Source organism: Haemaphysalis longicornis, unplaced genomic scaffold, assembly GCF_048455015.1.
Source record: "Haemaphysalis longicornis isolate Haplotype H1 unplaced genomic scaffold, Haemaphysalis longicornis Haplotype H1 scaffold_16, whole genome shotgun sequence".
Classification (NCBI taxonomy): domain Eukaryota; kingdom Metazoa; phylum Arthropoda; class Arachnida; order Ixodida; family Ixodidae; genus Haemaphysalis; species Haemaphysalis longicornis.
In genome coordinates this window covers 22,444,287-22,469,545 of record NW_027526266.1, presented here as the reverse complement: position 1 = coordinate 22,469,545, position 25,259 = coordinate 22,444,287, and the positions used below count along the sequence as shown (strand labels likewise).

Sequence of the window (25,259 nt, the reverse complement as noted above, 5' to 3'; positions counted from 1 at the left end):
GCAGGCACATCATTCTTATCAGACACGTATTTCGAATCACATATGAGCGTTAATTTACTAAGGAAAACAACAAATATTTCCATGATGTTTTTTTTTGAGAAAGGGTGCTTGAAGATCTCATTTAATGGCGGCGTTGGGTGACAGGCCAATTTAACTTTACTTTAAAAATGCATATCCTGATGAAGGCAATGAATGGTAACTGATGGCAAATTATTACTTAGGTTTTGTTTGCGCTGATGATTAGTGCTTCAGTTTGCTTACACTCGGAAGCATAAGCCAGAAGAGAAACAAAAAGTTGGCCTAGCTCTACTAGCTGTTTTATTAAACGAGTTATAGTGCCTAATTATGAACACTTTACAAGCTAGCTATATACGCGGCGAAAATTATTTTCTTGCTTTCTTAGCAGTTCCAAAAGCAATGACTACCAAGAAATCTTCAACAAATCCAAGCGCATATCAAATTCATACATAAAAAACAGTGAAACTTACTTGACAGCGTTAACCCTGACTCCGTACTGGCCGTTTTCTGTAGCAAGACAATAAACGTACCCTTATTAGACAAAGAACATCAAACTGCATGCGTTTGTTTCTCACTAACTGTGAAAATAAATCGCGTTACGTCGTGTGATTATTTGATCGCGGGCAGGCTCATTATCGGGCGAAAATATCCTGCTCAAGACAGAACAGCTGACTTCTATTTACACTGATAACTTGTGCCCTGCCCCGGGTAGCAGCCAGGCATCATATCGGCCAGGTGCACGGTTATATGTCTTGACACCAGTTCTAATATTTCGTACTGTCCTCATCAGGATTATGCCCACATTTGACACAAAATGAGTAAGAATCACGAGGACACTGATGACCTAGCAGCAGACGAAGTACCCAGGCAGTTCGCCGAAATGAAGTCAAGAGGCGACGGGCCATAAGGTAGCACGCACGTGCTCAGTTCATAGTAAATAGAGTGGATAGTTCACCCAGAGGTATTAACACGGGATAGTTCACCCAGAGGTATTAACACAGTGCCTTCACGGCACTGACACTGTTCTCATACATGTACGGAGGCACCAATATCTAGGACTTCCGATGCATTGAAAATATTGTGGCGGAAGCCTTGCATCCACAAAAGACATCCCTGGCGAACTACGCCGAAACATAACCGTGGGTGCATGTTTCTTTCCAAGAAGCAAGCACCCGCAGTTCGACGAAGGACGAAGAGAGGCCCGAGTTAGAGCCTTGGAGAAGAAATATGGCTCCAACGATAAGGTGTACTACGTGGGCGCCGCAGAATATGCAAGACGCACAGCCACGTGGTGACCGTGATGAAGAACGAAAGGCATGTCACGAGCCTCACTCACGAAAGTCACGAAGCTGTAGGCCGAAGAGGTAGCTATTGCACTGACAATAACGCAGACACCTGCGGAAGTAAGAATCAACGATTCTCAGACAGCGTGTAGGAGCTACCCACAAGGCCGCATCTCACACCGCTATGAAGAGTTTGAGCCACAGAACTCAAAAGAAAAGGGTATCGATTGTCTGGAAACCGGCTCACACTTCTCTGTGTGGTAATGTCTTTGCCCACGAGACTGCTTGTGGTCTAACCAGTCGGGTGCAGCGAGAGAACTGGCTAGAGACGGCGATCCCCTTAACATCATTCGAGAAGGTGGCGCAATAGTACAGGCTAGACAGGTTTACGCTCCCCCTGAGACACCCCTCTGTCAGCAAAACAGAGCAGGTCTACTGGCGTCTGCAGCAAATGAACCGGTTTCCTCATCCGACCAAGTTACACTTCGTCTGGTCTATGCAATACGGCTCACAGCGCCGCTTCTGGAAAGGGCTCTACACTCTGTATCACATGGTATGGGAGTGCCAGTTCACTCCGTAATTACCGCGATTTCTAATCCCTCGGTTGAGCAGTGGGAGGCAGAATTGGCCAGCTGGAGCATCAAAGGTCAGCTTCGGCTGATCCACCTGGCTTAGGTGGCTGGACGCTCCTGGACTGAGGAAACCGACCACTTGGTGCTCTAGTGTGCTTTTCTCTGGACTGCAGTCAATGGACTGCGCCAGGTGGGACATGATCGTGGTGACGTTGGGGGACTTTAATGCGTTGCTTTCGCACTCCGAGGGCTTCGGTGAGCACTTCAAGTGTGCGACACGTAACAACTGTGTCTGAATGGAGCGCTTTTAATTATTTCATGAATTTTGAATAATAAAGACTTCATTTCAATATTTTCGCGATAAAGCAGCGCTACGGCAAGACAATGAGTCACGATATCCGCAAATATCGATTTTAAACGGGACATGCTTTGCCCTCAGTTTATTTGCACCGTTCTGAAAAATAGATATAGCAACGCAGCTCGTTTTTTAAAAAAAATCTTGCCGGGATGAAAGGGAAATCGTCTGAAGAACACGTGAAGGCAAGCAATATGTCAAAAAGACCTATCAATGGCAAACTAGAAAACCGTGGTGAAACTCACCCAGTGCGGCGCATTTGGTCAGTTGGTCCAAGCCTGCCTTGCTGATGTTATAAAACATTCCACCACGGGCCTTTAATAATAAAAATACACAAAGAACACGCACGCTGTGGTCATTATCCGCAATCCGCAATGAACACGGCACGTTTAGGAAGCGTTTCATCCCAGTGACAAGCCAACCCTCAGGCAAGGTTCAGTTTATGTGTTTGAAACCCTCCCAGATGACCTAAGGCATGCTTTGAAGGCACTCAGGTACAAAGTGTAGATATTGGCACGTAGCAAAACCGAAGCAAATTTATTATAGAAAATCAAGATTTTTGGAATAAACTTTTGCTTCGCAATTAACCACAGCAAAAGCAAGAACCTCAAACAAGCAGTCAACGAAGTGTTTCGCACCATGGAGCATTCGAACATCGTAGTTTACGGCGTTTGTTCTCCACGCATTCACGGGACTTATCGGGAAACGCCGTCATTTTAAGAATCGCCGGACCAGATCGAGAGCCTTGTCAGTTAAGCAAGGACACCCTAGTTTTGTGACAAAAACGCTACACTCTTACTTAATCAAACAAGAATCCTTGACTGCTACACACCGCGAATGGCTATCCGCCTCTCGGCTTTCGCGGTGGCGCGCTAGTAACAAAACAAAAAAAATCTCAAGGCATGTTTCGGGGCAGTATGTTGCTCTTACTTGTGCCTCTGTGTTTGAGCCTCTGTTAAACGGAAACGGAGGAGAGTAATCATGCAAATATGAATAGCGGCATAAGTGAAACAACTGCGGCAAGTTGTTTAGTATTTGGGCTGGCCTGTTGCGCGAAAGGGGCGGAACTTGTTTAAGAGATGCGCACTTCGTACAATGTCCCGGTGTGCAGTTATACACCGGCACACACGCGCACATGTCACGGGCCTCGTCTTACTAAAGGAATGAAAAGAGCCGACTGTTATTACTGTTATTCATCAGGATAAATTGAGCCTGAACACCCGCTTGGCTTTAAAAACTTCATCTCGCATCCTGGCCCCCCTGTGTTCAACTTGTGGAGTGCTTGGTGACGTCAGACATTTTTTTTCGCGGATTTCCCAGTGCATGCCATGAGCGCTCAGCTCATGGCATGCAGTGAGAAAAAACTTCCAATGTTGACCCCAAGAGAGATTAGATAGTCAGGCAAGTTATATTGCGTCTTGTTCTGAACTTTTCGAAAGATACAGACCTATGTGGCTGTCCGTGATTGGCCGCGAATAGTTATAAAAGGTGTCACATGGGCGGAGTAATTGCTGGCACGCTTCGCAAGGCTTGCTCCGCCCGTTTGTACACCGCTCACTCACTTTCTCATCAATGCTCCTGCAGCAGACAGAGACCTAGCACTCGTGCCGGGCGGCTGTATCTGTGAACATGTCAACACGTAGAGGGGCACGAAAGGATTTCCGAGTAACTTGTAGCAAACGGCGTTTTGATGTTGTTGGGGCCCAGCGTACAGAGAATTTACTAAGAGGAAATACATGACACCGAAGTATGTAATGCAGGCGTCTTGGAACCTACCTATCTGCCTGTGTGTCTTGTCTGTCCGTGTGTGCATGCGGGCGCATGTGCGTGCGGGAGAAAAGGAGGAGAGAGGCAGCACCTAGACTGCATGTTTTACTTCGTTGCTGAAATCTCAGAACACTGAACTACGTTCTGTGCACACTGAATCTGAAGCGTGCTGTGGCGTAGCAGGTCTGGGTCTAAATATCGCTGTATAGAGTACAGCATCTGTTACGTGTAAGCCCCGCTGCGAAGCCTCTACACACCACTATTAAGCATTCAGCCGCCCGCCCGTGTTGTTACAGGAAACATTTTAAAGGATACGTACCGCACGGAGTGAAACAACGCTCGAAACGTTCACGACGCTGCCTGAAAAGAAGTCCAGAAGGACAATTCTGGCGTGAGCAGTTGCGTTTTATGTTCTCGCAGTATTCCCCATCTTCAGCTGCGACAAAATAGGCTAAGATATTGATACCTTCTTTCCTCGTTTCCAACATTTACATTTTCCTGTACATGTACCCGTTTGTCCTTGCACACTACAACGTATTCAAAGTGTGTTTTACATCTCTCGTGTACCCCCATGAACTCTGTCACTCAGTGAAAAGAGAAGTGCAATGCTTTTAAGGGGAATAGAGCTTTGACAAAGACGCGTCATAGCAACGTCTACCAGATATCAGGATGTCAGAGGTCATGGCGAAAGCCTTGCGAATTGCTATGTCAGTAAAAATTTCATACAAGCACTAAACGTCCGCAAGCGCGGTTATTTTAATGTCATACTATTTAGGATATGACACAGAACATGCGTACACGACGTGCCACCTTCACAAAAGAGCAGTGTGTATGTTTCCCCCCCCCCCCCCCCGCGTGCTGAGCTTAAATGGCTGCACAGTGTTTCCACTGCGCCGAGAACGAAGAGACTACGTACTTCCATTGTCCTCGGCGGTCAAACATTATGAAGTTTATGTGCTGTAAACTGCGCAAAGTACTGCAAGCTAAGAATACCAGGGAATTGTGGTTGAGGGCATTGACGAAGTGGGGCACAAGTTGGCCCTTTTAAACCAGTTCTAGTACGACTAGCCATTTAGTTTTTTTTACTTTCACGGCTCTTTCAACAGCGTTTTAATTTGATAGGCCACATAAAAACGTTGGTTTAGGCCCATTTTCTAATAAAACGTTTTTTTCATATACTTATTCCCAGTATAAACATGTTGTATCTTCCCTCTTTTTGTAAATGGTTCCTAAGATACCTAAAACCACTTTGTGCAGCGAGCCATCATCCGACCAGCCTTTTGTACGATCTTTAACGACATTTTCTTGAAGGACGTAAGGGTGCTTTTCTTGCGACACCAAGGTGGTGTCGCCAACTCATTTATCCCTGAAAGTTGGTGGTGTAGTGATTGGCGATGCCAGAGGGGAAAAATAGAACACCGGTCTCGTCCCCAACAAGGTGAACGGTGCAAGCGATTTTTTTTTAAATTGGGTTTCTCTATCTGCTCTATCGTTCATAAACCGTAATAATACAGCACTTGCCGCAAATAAAGCTGCAACTAGTTTAAAGGCTCTACATTTCCTTGGCATCCACCACTCCAAGAGTACAGACGCACGAGTAACACAAAAACGTTCTCTGCAGTACTCGTGTCCGCAATTAGGAGTTTACCGCAACTCTCGCTCTACATGAGCCCGTTAACTCATGATAGCCTGGATTAATTTCCACCCCATGAGAATCTTTAACGTGCGGCGAAATGTTGACACTCGGGCGTTTTGATTTTCCGTGTACACATGATAACGTGGTATACTGCTGCACTGATATTCTTGCGTGTTTCGGCCATTATATTGTGTGCTTTTCACCGCTGTGTTGCTGCACCAAAACTTGGCTGACGATTATAATACTAACTTAATGTTAAGTTCGAGCGACTTCTAGGTGACGGCACACAGATGCTGCGTTTCAGGAAGTTATCGCTTCACCAGCGAACGCAGGACGGCGCATTACTCTGGCCACCGTGCCCTGGCGCTATCACGTAGCGCGTCGTCGCAGTGGGGCACGCCTGAGATCCTCACCCGCTTCACTACCTCTCCCTTGACGGCAGAGGAAACGGCTATTGCGCCGGCCCTCACTCAGCGGCCACCCCTGCCCAAGATCGTCACTGATTCTAAGCTAGCCTTGCTGCATTTTGCACGGGACAGAGAAAGAAACAGAAATTCCATTGAGCGAAAATATGTAATTAAAGGAGCGGGCCCCACCCAGAGTGAGTGACTGTAGCACGGAATCCCGACGCGAGGCAGTTAGGTGATGGGTACCGCGAGGGATGAATGTTATAAATTACCGCCCTCATAGAGAGTGCGGGTTTGCAGAAGTCACAACGTACGTTGTTGTGAATGCGCGAGTTTCGGATGTGCGGGAGGACATTTACGGCGGGCAAGGCTGTAATAAGTGGCGATATCGTGAAACATTGCCAAGTATATTCCTGGCGGGTGCTGAGTTGGGCGAGTTGGTGTACTTGCATCTTGGGGAACTGCGCGAACTAACAGGGACACAATAAGAAAGAAGCGGACAGGACTAGCGCTGTTCCCCAAGATATTCCTGACGGGTCTGGCCCCATAATAGGGGACAAGTATGGGGCCCGCTCGGATTGTGAGTTCTCGGGGGACGATCGCTTCTGAAGCCCCTCTTCATTCACAGTAACCCACATCGAAAAATGGTGGAGGCGGTGCTGGCCCCGGCTCACACTGGCATGCTGGGAAACGAACTTTATCATGCCATTGCCCACGATCTCACACTCCGGGCTGGTGTAAGCACTGTCCCCCGACACGGCTTGCGCTGCTACAGAGATCGCCTAATTACTTTCAATGACATCGTAGAGCCCTACCGACTATCTCGTCGTACTTTCCACCCACCCACTCCTCCCTCACGCCTCACGAAATCCTTTACGGGCGACCCTTGGAAACGCTCTCTTCCCCATGCAGAGCTCGTATACACCAAATCCACCCGTCCTCATTCCCGTCTCCAAACTGCTTCAATGCGGCCAGCATGCCACGCCCGAACACTCAACGTCCATGGCTTTGCCCTTACAACCCCTGCCCTCAAATCACCAACAGCGAGCTTTGGAGAGACGCGTTCGGTAGCTAGGCAGGTTATTAAGGAGGCCCTTGTACGCGGAGTTACCGAAGTCGCGTCTGGCCTTCGCGCAGCCGCCACCAACCCTCTGTGACCGTGGCTCGAATAAAAGCTTGTTCTCTCGCAAGGCAGACTTGGCATGCCGCCCTTCAGCCCTTAGTTTCGCCATAGTCTCCTTCTCCCTGCTTTTATGCTCACTCTTTCTCTCGTATCCTCTTTGTTCTATCGGTTACAACGAGGGCGATGGTGACGCGAAATTACAGTCCTGAGCGGGCGCTTAAGAGCTGCGCTGAAAAAATTTCATGCTCCCTTTAAAATGCGCTTTTTGTGTGCACGTAATTGAAAATACTGTGTGGTACTTCACCGGTTGCTTTGCGTTTCACATTTTGTTCGCGTTAAGTACTTTTTTTATGCGCGCACTGGGTAATAATTTTTGGTTTACCCCATTTTTTTCGCCTTGTGTATTTATTTATTTGCCCCTTCCTGCATTAGCCCATAGTGAGCCTGCAATATCTTCTAAAACCAAATATATTCATCTGCCGATTTTGCTTCAGTGATAGCGAAGATTTCGCTGCTATAACGATTTATTTAACCCTTTTCCCACCTATTCGGTGAAAACTCGCTGGGGTTCACTTATCCTGGCTACTAAAATGCGCTTTTATCCGTTAACGCTGTGTACTATAGGCCTCTCGGCATCAATTCAAATCTGATTTGTGGCGCGAACACCATTTGGAAACACATTGAAATGGTTGAGTACGTCCTGCGGACAATGGTTACATTAAGAGTAGTAAAAGTGCTTATCGCACGTTTGTTTATAGCGTGGCGAAAGCTTCGTCCATTCTCATTTCTCGTTTCTTGAACAAACTTGGGTAAATTTTTCTGATTTAACTCACCATTTCTTTTCCGCACGTGTACGAGTTCCTACTTCATTAAACGCCTATTATTTATATAAGTTCTACAATGGACAGCAAATTACCGGAAGTTCAACCATCGTAAATCCCAGCATATCTGCCTGTTCGGGCGTTTATTTAGTGGAGAAGGACTTTTGCCTGCGGTGTAATGTGTGACCGATTGTGGTTCGTAATTGCTCCTGTACTACTTACGTGAGATACCATAGAACTTGGAAAAGCTTAGCGCCCAATATAGCAGCACACACCAGCATTTAATACCTTTGTGTCAAATATTTCATGTTATGGTATAACCCAGAAAGCTAATGCTTATACGTAAAAAATATTCACATCACAAACCACGTAATTTTTTAACTTTCTCGGCGCCTTATTTCAGCAGCCACAAGTATGCGACCTTTCAAATAATGGCTGTCAGACATCACACATTTTTAATGCGGGGAAACTGCATCTGTGCAAATATGGCGTTGCGCTGCTGTGCCCACGGACACAGGTTTGATCCAGGCCGCAGTGGCTGCCTTTCTGACGAAGGCGAAAAGCGAATACACCCGTGTGTCAAGATTTAGGCGCACGTTAAAGATCCCCAGGTGGTAGAATTTAGTCCGGCGCCCTCCACTACAGCGCGCCTGGAAGCCCAGGTGCATCTTCGCCGAGTTGTACTCCACAATAAATCAATCTGTGAAAAATTAGAACAAAATAAAATACTCTTCAGGTAGCTTTACACGCTTAGATTGTTGTACACGCACAACATCAGCGTACCTTTTGCTTTACGCAAGTGTGGCAGGGCATATTTGAGCATGTGTAGTGGCGCTCGCAGATTGGTCCTCATCAGCTCATCGTAGTTCTCCAAAGAACCTTCCTCAAGTGATCCTGGGAGGTAAATTCCAGCGTTGTTCACCTGGGAACATTTTGAACATAATAATAACCAACGGATCTAGTTGAAAAAGTCTGTGACTAAGGATCGCACAGTATAAAAATAATAATAAAGGTAATTTCTTTCTATACATGAGGTTTAAAACGCGTGATACTGCGGCAGAAAAAAAAAACACGACAGGAAGGTGTGTTAAAATGGTGGCAACGTACTTCGAACCCCACGTTCTGCTTCCGTTTTGCGCTAGACGTTCACTATTTACAAAAATTTCACCATCTTCCCGTAGGGGAACCCTGATGAGTGTGCGAAGCAGCCATGGGGTCGACTCAAGTTCCCATTAGTTTCCAGTTCGATCGCGGCGTTGCGGGAGGAGAATGAGGGGAGCGGAGTGCGCACGCGAGTCATTTATACCGCGGAGCTACACTGGCGCCCGCAGCGGAGTATGCAGCGGCTACCGTCGCGTCTCTAACCCTAAGCTGCTTCGCATTATCGCGCGCGGAGCCGCAGGTGTTGCCATTCGTTGCCCAATCGCGCTGAGGAGAGGAGCTTCGGAGAGGAGAGGAGGAATGCCAGAGAGGAGAGCAGCGTCGGAGAGGAGAGGAGGAATGCCTCGCATACTACTCAGTGTTCCCCTACGGGAAGATGACGACGGTGGTTGAACGCGAACCTATCTCCTGATGGATTGTTTTGTTGGCCAATCCCTAGGGGCATCCTGCCACAATCATCATCAGTGGTGCCTGGCCAGGCATGCACAGTGGGGGTGTGGCACTCAGGGTTCCCCAACGGGAAGATGATGACGGTCGTTGAATCTCGTGATGGATTTTTTGGTTGGCCAATGCTCAGGGGCATCCTGCCACAATCATCATCAGCGGTACCTCGCTAGGCATGCGCAGTGGGGGTGCGGATGGCGGACAACGACAACGACAAGGGAGGGATGGATGGATTCTTTGGTTGGCCAATCCCTAGGGGCATCCTTCTAAAATCATCATCAGCGGTGCCTGGCCAGGCCGGCGCAGTGGGGGATGCGAAAGGCGGACAATGACGAGGGAGGGAGGGACACAACCCCGAGCATGAGATGCTTCGCATCTAAAAGTTCAGAATTGATGCAAGCACCAACCACTGAATGCTGCGTTTGACAATTAGGCAAATGCTTCATTTAATTTCCCTGACCATTAACGAACACTTGGGCGGTGCTTACTTTGCTCGCAAGTGCTTACAAGTGCTTGCAAGTGCTTACTTTGCTTACAAGTGTTCCTTACTTTGTAATATTTTATATGACATTTTTATGTTATGCCACAGCACAAGAAATACTGCGCGACTACCTCAATAACTAGGATGTTCTAAAATTCCAGAACTCTTGCAGGGTCAATGCTGGTAGTTTGAAAAGACTGAGAGGACGTACAGGAGCAGACACACCGCAATATCGGTGAAGTGCGGGAGGCATTCCAATCGCTTTAGTTTAGTTTAACATGTTCTGTAAAGACGTATCAAAGTCTACGCAGGCTCTCTCAATTACTTCGAATCTCGGACAATGACTTTGAATCTCGCTTTCTATTATGCTAATTGCTCATTCACTGACAAGTTTAAGGAAAACAGAGTAAGCACATCTTCAGGACATAGGCTAGAACAGGAAATTATTGAGGCGTCAAGGATGCGTAACCTAAAATCAAATGCGCTGTCAATCCGCATATCGGAGGGAGTTTTGAAATGCAAGAGTTGACTGTGAACGCGTGTGCATGTGTTGTTCTAAGTGATAATTGTTTGCGTTATACTTCCGGCGATTCTGTAGATTTAAATTTGTTGATTTCGTGGGATATCAAATCACACCTGTATGTGACGTCATACAAAGTGAAATAAAGCGAAGAAACAAAGTATTTTGTGGTTCCTTCACGTAGAAATCGTCTGGGTTTATTTAATTTAGTCGCGCTGGTATCAATATTCAAGAATTTAATATTACAGCTTGACTGGGTTACTAAAAAACTAATTTTTCCTTTTTTATACTCCTCACTTACTAGGATGGCTATCTTTTTTTTAAACTAGTAGCCAAAAAAAGATTAAAGGAAACCGCCTTGTGCGTATAGAGTTATATTAAAAGATCGCGTTTGGTGAGGTGTTGTCGCATGAGGATGGATGTCCAGTGGCCTGATGGTCACTATGATCCGGCGTCTTGTCGTCATTTCTAGGATTTGCTTACAGTAATTTTTTCCTGCTTTTCTCTGCCAAGTTCTACCAAACCACGATGCAGGATACCCACCGACGTATATTTAAATCGCTTCCTGATAAAAGCGTAACTGCCTGTCTGTCACCACTACCTGCTGCTGGGGTAGTTGGTGTCAATGTCTCAGAAATATTTCAATGCACGAAGAAACCAACCTGCCTCCCAAAAGAAAGATGCGAAGGCGGGGCGCGTTCGTAACTGTTAGCGGGAAGTGCAAGAGTGGACTATTTCTCTAAATCCCCCTTCATGTATCCTTCAGTTCATATACTGCGACGTTCATATACTTCATATACTTCAGTTCATATACTCCCACGCATACAAGTAAGCTAAGAAAGAGCCAACATGCTAGGGGAGGGCTTTCCCCTGTTAACATTTGCACCAGATCTGGGAAGATGCCTGATACTTTGCGCTGCGTAGCTGGACATTTGGCTGTTCAGTGCGGCTGTGCGGCTGTGCGGCTGTGCGGCTGTGCGCCTGTTCAGGGTGCCTGCGCACTTCTGCGCACTGTGAGAAAGCTTTGCAATATAACAAAAATCTCGCTTACCAGAATGTCAATTCGGCCGAAGTGATCCACTGTTTTCTTTATCACCGCAGCAGCATTTTCTTCTAACGACAAGTCGCCCGGTGCCACCAGTACCTGCAACGGGAAAGAATGCAAATATTCATTTTTTCGCGGATATTCATTGGCGTAAAATGTTTGAGACCTATTCCAGGCTTCCTGTCCTTTCGCGTCTGCGATTCGTGGAGTACCTTCCAGTGAGCCAACGCTTTAGCTACAATCAAGGGTGTCTTGGGCATTATGCCTGCGTCTCAAATTTGTAATAAATCAAGAAAAGAGAGCAATGTGTGTAAGACAAATACGCTGGGGATAAACAATCTACTATCCGCCAATAAATTCGCAATAACAAACTAACAAAGTGATATGAAGGGCTTCCCATTGCGACGTCGGTAAAACTGACCTATATTGAACCCTTCTACTTGTACAGGTACACTTCCGCTCCATCTGGACCATGATGCCGTCAGCTTTTCGAATAATGTTCCGGCCTTCACTTAACGTGTTATATACTCAAATCACAACAGTACCGCCGAGAAATAATTCCACTTCCATGAGGGATAGAACCTGCCTCAATGGCACTTTCTTTTTTCGCGAGCTTGATTTGTCAAATTCAGAAAAGAAATTGGCGCAGCTTTCACTGGTGGCGTACGGCTGGATAAACAGCAGAGCTGGCAGCCCCTCTCCCTTCGCCAGAGACCCGGCTGCTGCACGTCACATGGATTTCTGAACTTGCCGCTGGATGTTCTCCACGACTGGCAGGCCCATTTTGTGCGCAGGCTTCCAAATCTCTCCCAAAACGGACCGCACGCACTAGAACCCGCGGCAACGGTCTTCGCGAACTCGCCGTCTGTACTCCCTGCTTTAGGCGAGAACGCATGTGAACTGGTGAGGCGAAGATGCCGCTACAGATCACGCCACGAATGCTGGGCGAAGTGTTCTCGAAGGTCTAGCGGTGCCTATGCGCGTGATGACGTCATAGCTAGGTGAGGCTTGGCTTTGCCTCCGCGGCTGGGCGAAGGTTGTGTTGGGCGCCTCACGGTAAGGGAGGTTTAAATTAACGCGGTAGCGTTATTAGGCTCATTTTTCGATTTACGAGTGCCTGCTAACCGTCCACTGTCAGCCGTTCTCATCAAGCATCCACGGAAGTACGTCACTACTGCCAACTGGAAACTACTTCTGGTGCAGCACGATACGCGCGCTCACCCAAACATCGAATATGGCGGAAACTGGAATGTGGAAAGGAGGACAATAATACTACAGCGGCGACGAAAGAAACGATACGTGATTTCAGCGGGGGCTGCGCCTGTTCAGTAAGGTGTGCTGTACCCCGTTTTCGTAGTCGCCTCCTCGGCAGATACTGTACCCAGCCACTGCTGCCACATACTCCATCACCCCAAAGCTGCCAACGGAACTGATGCGGCGCCAACACTGTGTCATCTGACTACGAAAGAGTAAAATCTTGGCCAAAGATTGGCGAAAGATTGACGCCAAGCTCTGAAAAAGCAAGGAAGGCCTATATTAAGACCACAAACTATCCAAACTATCTGTTAATAAGAAGTGAAACCTACCACAGGGCGTGTAAGAGGCCAATCTTAGATACCTTTTTAAATTTCTCGCGGCCCTCTCACCGGTGCAAGCCCTGTACGGAAAACGATGGTTGACACCACACGCACAACTTAAAACCCCCTTACAAATTGGTCAGGATATCGTCCGAGATGACGGTCACGTAAACATCATCGGCATGGCACTGCAGAGAAGCTGCAGATGTGATCTCACAATTAACAAGAAATGGAAGATCTTCACCCATCTGCACCACATTGTAACACACCAAACAAAAAAGTTCTAGAAAGAGGCAGATTGAAACGGCAACACTTATGCAGACACTCACAACGCCTGCTTTTCCAGAAATTAACCTGCACTGAATGAAGCAAATTAACACCATCACGGGGGCAACATATAAGGAAGCCCGCACCCCCCCACTTCTCGCGGTCACCAAATGGGTCGGCGCCTCGCCTATCATAACTACCAAATATCAGCTTAATCACCATTACGCACTCTCAAATGACTTGTTCCTGCAGGGAGAACACCCAAACGCTTGAAAAACATTCCTTCGTCAACAATTATGACAGTTCACATCACATTGACACTCGGCCACGGGTGTCTGGAAGGTTGCGCCGTAGCTGACAAAAAGCACATGAACACGCATTATCCTTCCCCGTGCCAAATTGGGTGTCATCTCGAACAATTGCAAGCTCGGCGCAGGTTACGAACCACCACATATACCGACAAATCTAGACGGGCAAAGATACTTTGTAGGAAATTCCCGACAATACTATATAACACTGCTTTGTACGAGAAAACTTACAATTTCTTCCGCGCGACATGGTGATCTTTAAACATATGCACACACAATAACAAGTGAAACATTACATGTTCCACTTCTGTCGACACATGGGAAGCATCCCTGACCACCTGGTCACTATCCTATTCAGAGAGAGCCAGGAAGAAAGCCACCGCGTCCGGGGCCTTGTAATTCGGGCACAACCCGTGGGCTCCTCACCATCTGTTCACCTCCTTCTTCGAAACTCCAACCACGTCTTACACAATGGAAGACTTCTCCGTGCCTCCCTTCCCCTAAGAAAGGAAGGAAGGAAGGAATAGTACAGGAAAGGCAGGGAGGTTAACCAGAATACGGTTCGGTTGGCTACCCTACTTAGGGGGGAGGGGGAAACGAAAGGGAAAGAAAGGACAGCGGTACATATTAAAGGAGAAAATGAGAGAAAGAAAAGTAGGAAAAACACAAGGCGTTACCAGGCAACTATAAAGGCGGTACAAACAACGCACACAACCAGAAAATGCACAAAACTAATACGGTCCACTCATAAAATGGGCGAACTAAGGGCACTGCACTATAGTAATGTCCCTACAATCGTTCAGAGAGGCCCGTGTCCTTCAAAAAGAGCAGTAGGGCTTTTATAGCCTTTTCGGCCTGTCTCGGACAATGCCTATGGCACAAAATTGTCTGCGCTGTAAAGGGGAGGTCGTCGAGTCGGCGAAGTGTGGTGGAGAGCTGTTGCTTCGGCGTTATGAAGCGGTCACAATGGCACAGAAGGTGTTCAATCGTCTCGTCGGTGGCGCACGCATCACAAGCAGGGCTGTTGGCCATTCCAATGGTGTAGGAGTAAGCACCGGTGAAGGCAACACCTAGCCACAGGCGACAAAGTAAGGTGACGTCCGAGCGTGGTACGTTATTAGCGGTCTTCAACAGCTATCCCTACTCTTTCTACATGAGGCATACAGAGACCGGGTCTATGTCTACACGGATGGGTCGGTCACCACGTCCAGTTCTGCCGGCGCTGTTATGATACCACAGAAGTCGACTGAAATTCATTTTAAGCTTTCGAACTCGACGACGTCAACCGCTTCTGAATTGGCAGCTATTCGGGAGGCCCTTCTATTCATCCAGCGAGAATCTCCAGAAAAATGGATTGTGCTATGCGACTCGAGGTCCGTTCTTCAGTGCATCCAATCTGCCCTCCGCCGCGGCCCATACGAACAACTTGTGGCTGAAATCCGGTGCTTATATGACACATTAGTCAAGCATAGACATGATATCGTTTTCCAGTGGCTCCCAAGCCACTGCAGCATTACTGGGAACGAACAGGGGGATAGAGCGGCTCATGGCGCCCACACAAGTGCAAGATTGACCCGCATCCCTCTATCACGCACTGATGCAGAAAGGTCGCTGCGGTCCATTGCTCGGGAAACACTCTCGCTAAGTGGAATACACCCGAGTTCTCCAACGCTCGTCTTTACTCGCTCGACCCAGATTTGCAGCGCCACCTAAGAAAGAAATGCCAAAAAGTTCAGGCTGGCTCCTACGCTAGAGAAAAAACTTTCAAACACTGGCACTGTCGCCTTCTCGAACGACACCCTGCAGACACAAATTTTCACGCCGTATTCTTCGGCTACACAAGCGCAAGTGGCCCCTGTCCTTCCTGTGCAACGGCATATAAAATCGTTGCCGCTAGTTTCGCTCTCTGCACTGAACATTAGTGCCTGGAAAGCATGTGTTGTAAACGCAGCATCTCCGTTTCAAAACACTTCGTGGGCGTCTAAGTAACACTATCGCGTCGTACATCTTAAGACCAAAGCGTAGACGCCATCTGCAACTTTTTTCGCGGTACTTTATGTGAACGCCACCGGAAAAAACTCAAACGTAAGCTGTGCTGATGTCAAAAGGGCGTCCGCGGCTACCTCGACTGAGGCGGCCATCGTTCTGCTCTAAATTTGTAAAATAAGCATGTATCCCTCCTTCTCCCAGATCAGCCAGGCCTAATCGCGTTGACAGAGTTTGTAACGTTATTGGCTAGGCCTGCTTTATGTGGTTGGCCCGTAACCATGGCGGCAGCCATCAGAGGATCACGGCTGAATCACCAGTTTATATATGGGTATGCCGTGACCATATGCACTCGCGAAGTCACACATTCATACTGGAGGGAAAGTGTTCTCGCCAATGACAGCTGCTGTAAAAAGCTCATGGCCGTGAGCTTCTGAAAGCAGGATGGTTTGAAGTGAGCCGTGAGCTCGCTTATTCCAACCATATTGCAAGTCACAGCTTCCAATATGGCTGGTTGCATGGTCTAAATGCAAGCCCACAGTTTTGCTTCTGCCGATCTGACAGCAGCCGTCGAATATTCACGACCGATTTACTAATTTTCATTGTTGAAGACTTCTACATACCCACGCCGATCTATACTTTCGAAATTCAATTTTACGTGATGCTGGCCCATTCTGACATCATGGAAGGAAGCCTAAGTGCCCGTACTCATTTTTCTCTTTTCTGTAGGTTTTCTTGTGATAGAGCCGTATGTCATCAAAAACCCCCATAGCGACGTTGGCGAGCCAGTGTGGTGGATGCATTGCGGGGAAAGGTTTTGGCTGAACTAAAGGGGCCGTGTAAGTATTTTTCTACCGAGCTTTTGACCTGCCATACACCGCTTTCCCACTCCTTCCTCCCGAAATCTCTGTTTAATGCGCCTTAAAAATTGGGGATGGCGCAAATTATTCCCTAGTCCTCAGATCCAGCGCAGCGACCTAATTCTCAACTATAGGTTTTAATGGGAGACTTGAATTTAAATATATGTTCAGCGCCACTTTTTGAGCCACCACATTAAGACGCTAAAAAGCGCCATCATGAGGGCTGACCTTGAGGTATATCAAAATTTGCTGGCTGCCAGGGCGCAAACACCGAGACCTGCGGTATATACTGTGACACCGCAGCTTAGAAGCCTCAAAAACAATTATCGATCCTATATATGATTGAACACATCTCAGTTAATTTCGTCAACACCAAAAAAAAAAAAAACGTTCTCTACATTTGCCTCAATGGGAGCATGCCAATCGAAGGTACCCAGAAAGTACTTTACCTACGCAGAACATGCGCCCCATTCACGCATATATGTTGCAGCAATTTAATCAGCGAAAATCGCCACCCACCAAATCGCATACCTAGTCCCTTGCGGAAAAAGCTTGAAAGTTGTAGACGGACCACGAAATCGGGAAAAACTGTGTGAGGGGTAATACCGCTATTGTAATAACACAATTATCAATAGTTGCCTTTCTTCTCCGCTGCTGAATGTCGCCTCTACCGCTTTTCCGAGCGGCAGTGGCACATCCCCATCACAGTGGTATTGTTACAATGCAAATTTAACAAAGCTAATAAAACCATTCATTTTTACGATCAGCTTTCTTGTATCTTCTGCTGCAGGGCGGGCGCCTTGAACACACGAAAAAATGCTTTTTTTTAGTGGCACACTGCAGTCATAAACAAAGCAAGGGGTTTTGTATTTCTTTCTGCCCGGTTTTTCTGGCACCGGTTTTTCTGGCACCGGTTTTTTGAAGCCGAACTTGGTCCCGCATTTTGTATATCGTTAGAGAAGGCAGCTGCAACTTCTTATCCACTGAAACAAATAACAAGTTTGCTCGCTGGCCTGAAGTACTTCCGACGCATACAGGCCGACTTTAAGGGACCCTGCAACACTTTGGATAAGCTCTTTCACTGTTTACTTCGCGTCTGGAAGCATTGCGAAAGCTATGGTTATCGCCAGCCCAGAGCGGCACTGCGTGATTTGGTCGTCGCACGCAATGCGCCTTCAATTTCTGCCTTGTTTTAAGTGCGAATGCACTTCTTAAGCGAGCCTGAATCGTCCGCCGCCGTAGTCCGCATAGCAACAGCTGCGGGTGCGCGCGCTCCTCGTCTTCTCTAGCAACGGGGGGAGATGGGCGCGCGCTGCCTGGCCGCTGACATGGCACATACCCACGTAGGGGATTGGCCAGGAATCGGGCGTGAGAAGGGCTAATGCACCCGCTTAAAGGAGTACTGACACGAAATTTCAAAGCTGAGATCCGCTCTAGCAACAAGTACAACGACAACACAAATAGGTGTCTGTGAATAAATGCTTCTTTCTTTCTTTGTAGTTGTGTGTGTGTGTGTGTGTGTGTGATCTCTCTTTCGCGAACATTACCGAACCGCGCAAATTCAACTCGTGCATTCGCACTTTCACATTCTTCCCCTCGGGGAAATGCGGGGAATTTTTTTGTGTCCTTTTTTTTAAAGTTGCTATCGAAAAGCGTTCATTACTGCAACTGAAGAAAAACCGGCCAACAGCCGCTAGATGGCCTTAGTTACGTCATTCGAGCCGTCGAAGAACGTCAAGACCGAAAAATAGAGAACAATCTTTCGAGGGAGTTTACAAGTTATCTGATGGGCATAGAGCGGTAATTTTCGGCTGAGGTGCCTTGCGACCCCCTAATCTAAGTACTACGTGTGTTGGGTAACGACATTCTGCAAGCATTTAGGATTTCAAAAAAATTTGAAAACAGTGTTGCAGGGCCCCTTTAAGATGGACGCTGACTGAAGCTGTACACCCCCCGAAGAGGACGAAAGCCATGTCCATGTTCATGAACCTTTACCGCACCCACATAAGCCGAATCCACATTCGCAAAACACAAATCTATCGATTTGTCCTCCATGCCATCAAACGGAGGCAGCACCTTCATTAAAGGGACACTGAAGTGAATTTGTCAAGCTCCCAGTTTTGCTTGCACTGCGTAGACTGGCTCAAATTACCACACTTTTCAATGTTTATCCGGTTGATAAGTCGGTAATTACTTTTTAAAGCGGGAAAGAAGAAAAACTACCATGCGCGGTCTGTGGCGGCCGCACCAACTAAAGGCTGTGACATCGGTAGGAGGGGGCATCATGATTGGACGATGTCCAAGGTTAGCATTCAATCAAGTTTCGGTTTCGGTTCTGTAAAACAACATGCTTGACATCCGACGGCATCGTTGGATGGGCATTCTCGATATCTCAGTAATCGTCGTTTCTACCATGTTGTCGGCTGTAATAGCCTAAGATAAGCCTCCCAGAACCGCTTGGCACCGTAGAAATCACTAGCCGAGGTCTACGCAGTGCATGAACGCTCAAATGACATGCGCTTTTCCCGCATATTCGGAGCTTACCTTACTCATGCCCGTATCGTAAAAAGCGTGTTCGCACCAGGCCAAGGGTCTGCTGATTCTGGCCTGTGCTCACTGCCCAGAAGCCGTCGGTGCTTGTGGCAACAGCACGCCAACGAGAATTGACTAGCGCGTCAGTGTCAGCCTGCGCGCGTTCTGCGAACTCGCTCGTGGAGGAGTGAACGTTATGGCCCAAAAATGGTGAACTCAGGTTACAAAACATCGGCCGCTAACGAAAAAAGAAACTTACAAAAAAAGCATGTACCCTCGGGGATTCGAACTTGCGACTTGCAAAACAAACATTCTAGCGATTTAAACCACTCGGCCACGAGCAAGGCCTGGCGAAGTCGGGTGTATAAGGTATATACTGTTTAACCAGTTTACACTTTTATTTAGTTTTAGCATTTCAAGTACTTTAGGTGACTATTTCTTGTATATTGCTCCTACCGTAAGCGTCCCCCAAACTTCCACAATATCTCACGTCTAGCAATTGCATTTCTTAGATGGAAAAGCGTTCGCAGATGTGTGGTCATGCTGCTGACTGCTGTGCTTTTTCACCCAGCGCAAAAACGTGCTTCCGGCTCTCTAGTTGTGCACTGTACGGTAAACGTTTCAGTTGATTTTATTTCCTTAGTACCTATATTGACTTCCCTGACTCTTCTCCCGTTTTCAACTGGCATTAGAGCTTTCTACTAGCTTAAAGTCAGCGAAGCTTCGCATGTGTACTTGTGCAGCGCTTGTGTAGAGCGACCCGGACTCGGATCTTGATACAGTGTACAAACTAACAAAGTAAAGAAAGGCACATTCTTCCCTTCAAAAATGTGTTGTGGCTTAGTTTCAACTGATCGAGCGAATTGCGACGACCCGTCGGCGGCCGGCGGATTAAACTTTGGGCCGACTGAGTCGGTCGCGGAAGGTCGGTGAGCCGCACAGTAGCGCAGCCAATTGCCAGCTCATCTCCTGCTGACATCACACTAAAACGCCACAGAAAATGGGCGAGGGTGCAGAGAGGAGGACAGCATGTTCGAATTGATTTTTATACTAAATAAATTGATGTAAACGCGCACAGAGTGGTCGAAACATGGCCTATGGACTCCGCACTACGATTTGCGCTAGTAATCCCGCAATGTTTACAAATCACTTCAGTGTCCTTTTAAGGGAAATTCATTTCGCCGCGCTATACAGCTAGCTCACAAATAATCCCAGAACTTAAAATTTCTTGCCCCGACAGCCCTGGTTTGGTTGATTTTACAGTTTTTGATCACTTGTCTCTCTGGCATAAATCGTCTCCCTCGGAATGGAAATCGCACTATACCACGTCCTTCATGATATGTCCAAGCTTACTTCTTCTTGAAGGGACAACAGTACCCCGGACATTGTCACCAGAGAGAGCGCGCAACTAGCAGAATGAATGGACAACCGCCGCTTAAGCCCACATTTTCATTACATCAACCAGCATTGAAAACTCTGCTTTCAACCTGTTCTGTGCAAACCTGCTGATGGTGTGCTGCGCCCTCCGTGCCTGGACGTTCCGAATAAAATTTGAATTTGAGGGGGGGAATTAACTTCTGAGATCAACGCCCGCAGAAGCGGAAGAAGACCAACGTTAATGGCGTTTCAAAAACCAGACTTCCCGAAGCTGCTTCACAAGTTCCTTCGAAAACCCCGTATTGCACTAAAAGGGGGTTTTAAAGGGACTCTTCAACGCTTCCAATTAACGCTGTCACTGTTTCCTTTCCGTCTGGACACACTGCGAAAGCTTGAGTTATCGGCAGCACGGGGCGGCACTGTGTGATTTCCTCGACCCAGCAGATACACCTTCCATTCCTGCTTTGCTTTTTGGCGTTGTTTTTAAAGTGGCTATCGAATGCATTCATTGCTGCTACTAAATGAAAGCCGGCCAATAGCCGCTACACCGCTGTAATGATGTGATTAAGGCTGTTGAAGAAAGCCAAGACGGGGAATAAGATAAAAACTTTTTGAGGAAGTTTCTAGGTTATCTAGTTGTATACAGCAGTAATTTTTGGCTTAAGTACTTTGCGACTCCCAAGATGAACTATGTTCGGCAAGCATTTTTTATTTCAAAAAAGGTTGAAAACAAAATGTTGCAGAGTCCCTTTAAGACACAGACATAACAAAACAGGTTTCGTAAATGTGGCTTGAAAAAGGCAGCGTTACGCTAACAGCGCCTTCGCAATACAAAATACATGTATTTCGGCTCGGAAACAAATACACATGCTAGACATTATGTTGAAATATTGAGAAGGTGTCTAACTCACTTCCGCGTACCTTTAAAACGTCCCAGGAATACAACCAAATGTTGTCAGACATCGAGCACAAGTTAGGTAATAAGATCCCATTACTCGTGCCGCATCTGCACAGCTGACTACAGTTGCTGCAAGCATTCTACCTTTTTTCCAGAATTCGTCAAATGCGTTTTTCATAAATATATCGGCGCGCGGAAACCAATGCTTCCCCAGCCAATTTTCGGCATGATTACGACACAGTTATGCTGTTCGCTTCTCGTATATATGCGAACATGACATTTACCTTCTCTTCAGGGACTCCCTTGGCTCGACAATCCCGGGCCACTCTTTCTAGGTCTGTAGTATTTCTTGCCGTGAGCGACAGCCAGCATCCCAGAGACGCAAAGTGAACAGCGGTTGCCTCGCCGAGGCCAGATGATGCGCCTACGATGAAAATCCTCATGAATAATAAAGCCAGCTGCATTCGTCTAGCTGGCTAGTTTAATTCAGGAGTTCACGTCTTGCTTGTTCTAGGGCGCAACCGCGTGTGGGCGACTGCACGGTCCTGCGTAACGGTCAACAACTTCGATCATCTACATGCTCACGAAGTGATCCACCTACCCACTGAGAATACTGCAGCATCGTCACCAGGTCTTACCTATCAAGACTATACCCAACTTTACAGGACCACCAAACGAAAACTCCCGTGCGCTCAGCCCACCTCAGGTAATCGCACTCCGGCAATTACAAACGGGAACATTCGTACACACAGCCCAACATTCGTAGAAAGTCTTCTATACATAGTTTGTCCACAACTAGGTACCCGCCAAAATATAATTCGGGAATACGCACATGACGCAGCCCTACTGCCCCTTTCCGTCTGGTCTTTTCCTCACCAATAGAAAACAGTTTGCACCAGCTGTCTGCTCGAGGACGAGACCAGGCTGGTATCCAGGGCGAAGAGAATTGCGGTGACACGTGGATACCTGGGCTTGGGTTCTACTCCCACTATCATGCTCCATAAATTTTTTTGTATTTCTCTCCCTCTCTCCCTCGTAGATGTATTCGAGAAAACGTGTCATCAGCAGTTATTTGGTTACCGTCTCGTTTGACACTGGACGGGCCAATCATGCTGAAATAACGGTGCGTCATAAACTGACCCGAGAGATAAACCGGCTGAACGACTACGCAGACCCGTGATCATTAACACCGCTTGTTCTAGATATTGCTTCACAAATCAAAATATCCCGCCACGGTGGTTCAGTGGCTAAGGCGTTGTGCTGCTGAGCCCGAGGTTGCGGTTTCGATTCCCGGCCGCGGCGGCCGGTGTGTACAAGATTTCGGCGCATGGTAAAGATCCCCAGGTGGTCAAAATTAATCAGGAGCCATTCTTTTACGGCGCGCCTCATCGCCTGCGTTGCGTCAGCGCGTTAAATCCTACAATCAATCAATCAAAATCAAAATAGTTCTAGTGGCCCATGTATCAAGGCGCTAGCTTTATCTTGCCATAGAGTTGTGTTTCGCTCATGCCGATGACGTTACTACACTGGTTGGGTTTTCCATGACGGAAAAAATTAGAATTTCTGACTGATGCTAGCCGCGCAAAGGCACACTTCATTCCGAATGAAGCTTGCAATCTGAGAGGTTAGATTAAAAGCTGCTGCTACTACTGCTACTACTACTACTGCAGACGGCCGATGGTTGCAGTATTGATTTCTGATATACTGAGTAATATTTAGTTCGCGCTGGTTTCTCAAACTGAGTAGTGTGTATCATGGTAGGTTGTAGTATCAAAAAGAGAATGTAATACAAGAAAGTGGCCACAAAAGCGGCAGGCGAAACAAACGTTGCGTTGCGACTTTTGTCTGCTTTTAAAGGGCTTGAGCCACTTATCATAATTCGGGAAGCGCTGCCTGTATCTACGGGGTGCAGCTGACAGCAGACGCCAAAGTTGCCAACCCAACCATCTATAGCCTATATTGCTACAGCGAATACAAGTAAATCCACATTACGTCCAAGCAGTCGCTCAACATACGCAAAAGAAGAAGTGATGTTCCGTGCTGCTGCCAAAAAGTCCCGTTTCAAGGTTCAAAAATTCCCTATTTTTAGCATTTTGTAGCTCCAGGTTCCTCATGAATTCTCTGCAAATTTCCCTTGCATTCTCGTTCTGCAACTGACAGGTTTTTACGGGGTTTCCTGTTCGGTTTTGGGAGTTAGCCAGCGCCATGTATGTCAACTTCACGTAGTCTTCCGGACGCTGACGCCGCACAGAAAATAAGAGTTTCAGAGTGAAGTGAGTGAAGTGAATTCCAATGCATCTACCGCCCAACAGCGCTTGACTGTGCATTCTATGTTTTTAGCGTGCTTACTTTACATGGTAACGCTCAAAGTCAAAACTGCTCGTATGAAAAAGAACAGACATTGTTTGGAATTGAAGTAATTTTAGCTCGCCGCCGGGACTTGTTCCGCCATTTCTTGTTGACAACACGCGGACTAAAGCGACCCTGAAAATACGTTTTTGTATATGTAGTGCGCACGAATACATACGACCAGGCTTCAGGCCTTCAGCCGCCGCCGCGTCACGCTTAACAAGCTCTTTCTCACCGAGTATTCTTTCCTATATGCTCCCTCCTGTTTTACGAACTGGATGTGAAGTTGTCTTGGATGCTGCGGAAATTTGAACCTAAATGCGGCGGAGTGTTAAGTGAACTTTTCAAATGAAAACAAGGTAATTTATTACCTTGTTTTCAGCGCGAGGTGGTTTTTACGAGGTGGTGTTTAGTGAGGTGGTTATAAAGGTGGTTTAGTGAGGTGGTTATAAGTGAGGTGGTGTTTAGTGACATTATTTGTGTTTTTACTTGACGGCTCCTAAAACTCTCTAGACGTGTCAAATATTCCCTTTATCCCTTTCCGCCAAAATAAAGCCGGAAATTCTGAGAAAAACGAAAAATTCCCTGCACGGAACATTACTGAACAGAAGAAACACGGGCGTCACGCTGGTGGGCATACAAAATAGTCTTAGTGTTGAAAAGGTCATGCTGCAAAGCGTTTGCAAACGGGTTGCCTCACCTGTGATGACTGCGACCTTCTCGGAAAGATTGGGCATAGTTGTGTGTTGAGCAAAGAGTCCTTCCCGCTTGCAGTGTGCCTCTGGATCTTGGAGGGGACTCCGCAACCTGTGAAACTACTATCGCACTCGCCGTAATGCCGCGTAAAAGGCTGAGAGACTGGGCTCGGGTCAGCAAATTAAAGCCATCGGTATGATAGCAAATCAACAATTTGCAAATCCGCTGGGCAGATAATAAAAAAAAACCTCGCACGATTTTGTTCAACGCAGCTCAAGCGCAGAGTCAGCACGCGGGCGAAACTGTTTAGGCTACATGTGCTCCACAGAAACGCAAAACAAGCTTTCCCGAAAGACGCTGAGAGCTGTACAAGCGATAGGAGGCATATTAGCGGCGTTTTTTGTTTTCTTTGAGCTTCTAAACCTTTGTTATCACTTATGGCTACCGTGCACTTATCGCAAGCTCAACGAGTGTTTCGCGCAAGATATAGGTTTACAGCCGCAGCGAAACGGTTGAGAAAGGCGAGCATCGTGCAGCGGAAAATGTGACCCCTGTTCAATCAGCACTATAGATAAGATAAGAAAGGGTAAGAAGTATACTGTTTCAAAACCGACGACAACGAAACGCGAACGGTCACCAGCTGGCCGTTTCCACAAGAGCTGCTATAGAATCAACGACTTGAAGCAGAGCAGAAAATTGGGCTAGTTGGTGGGCGTTCATCTTGATGGTCACAGATAGATGAAAACACGAGCGAGGGAGCAAACTGACGACGTGGC

At 47.1% G+C, this 25,259-nt stretch overlaps 1 protein-coding gene across 1 annotated transcript in view; it reads right to left on the bottom strand.

Moving 5' to 3' along the window:
- The window catches only part of LOC144166145 (meso-2,3-butanediol dehydrogenase-like), a 47,503-nt gene extending 22,673 nt beyond the window's left edge, over positions 1-24,830 (bottom strand). The window contains exons 1-7 of the mRNA XM_077695749.1: positions 24,488-24,830; positions 21,723-21,862; positions 11,640-11,732; positions 8,766-8,904; positions 4,315-4,355; positions 2,474-2,543; positions 489-525 (exon numbers count right to left, since the gene is read on the bottom strand). Coding sequence (XP_077551875.1) covers positions 489-525; positions 2,474-2,543; positions 4,315-4,355; positions 8,766-8,904; positions 11,640-11,732; positions 21,723-21,862; positions 24,488-24,524 — 557 coding nt within the window. The 5' untranslated portion in view covers positions 24,525-24,830. The remainder of the gene's footprint in view (positions 1-488; positions 526-2,473; positions 2,544-4,314; positions 4,356-8,765; positions 8,905-11,639; positions 11,733-21,722; positions 21,863-24,487) is intronic.
- Between the last annotated feature and the right edge of the window lie 429 nt (positions 24,831-25,259).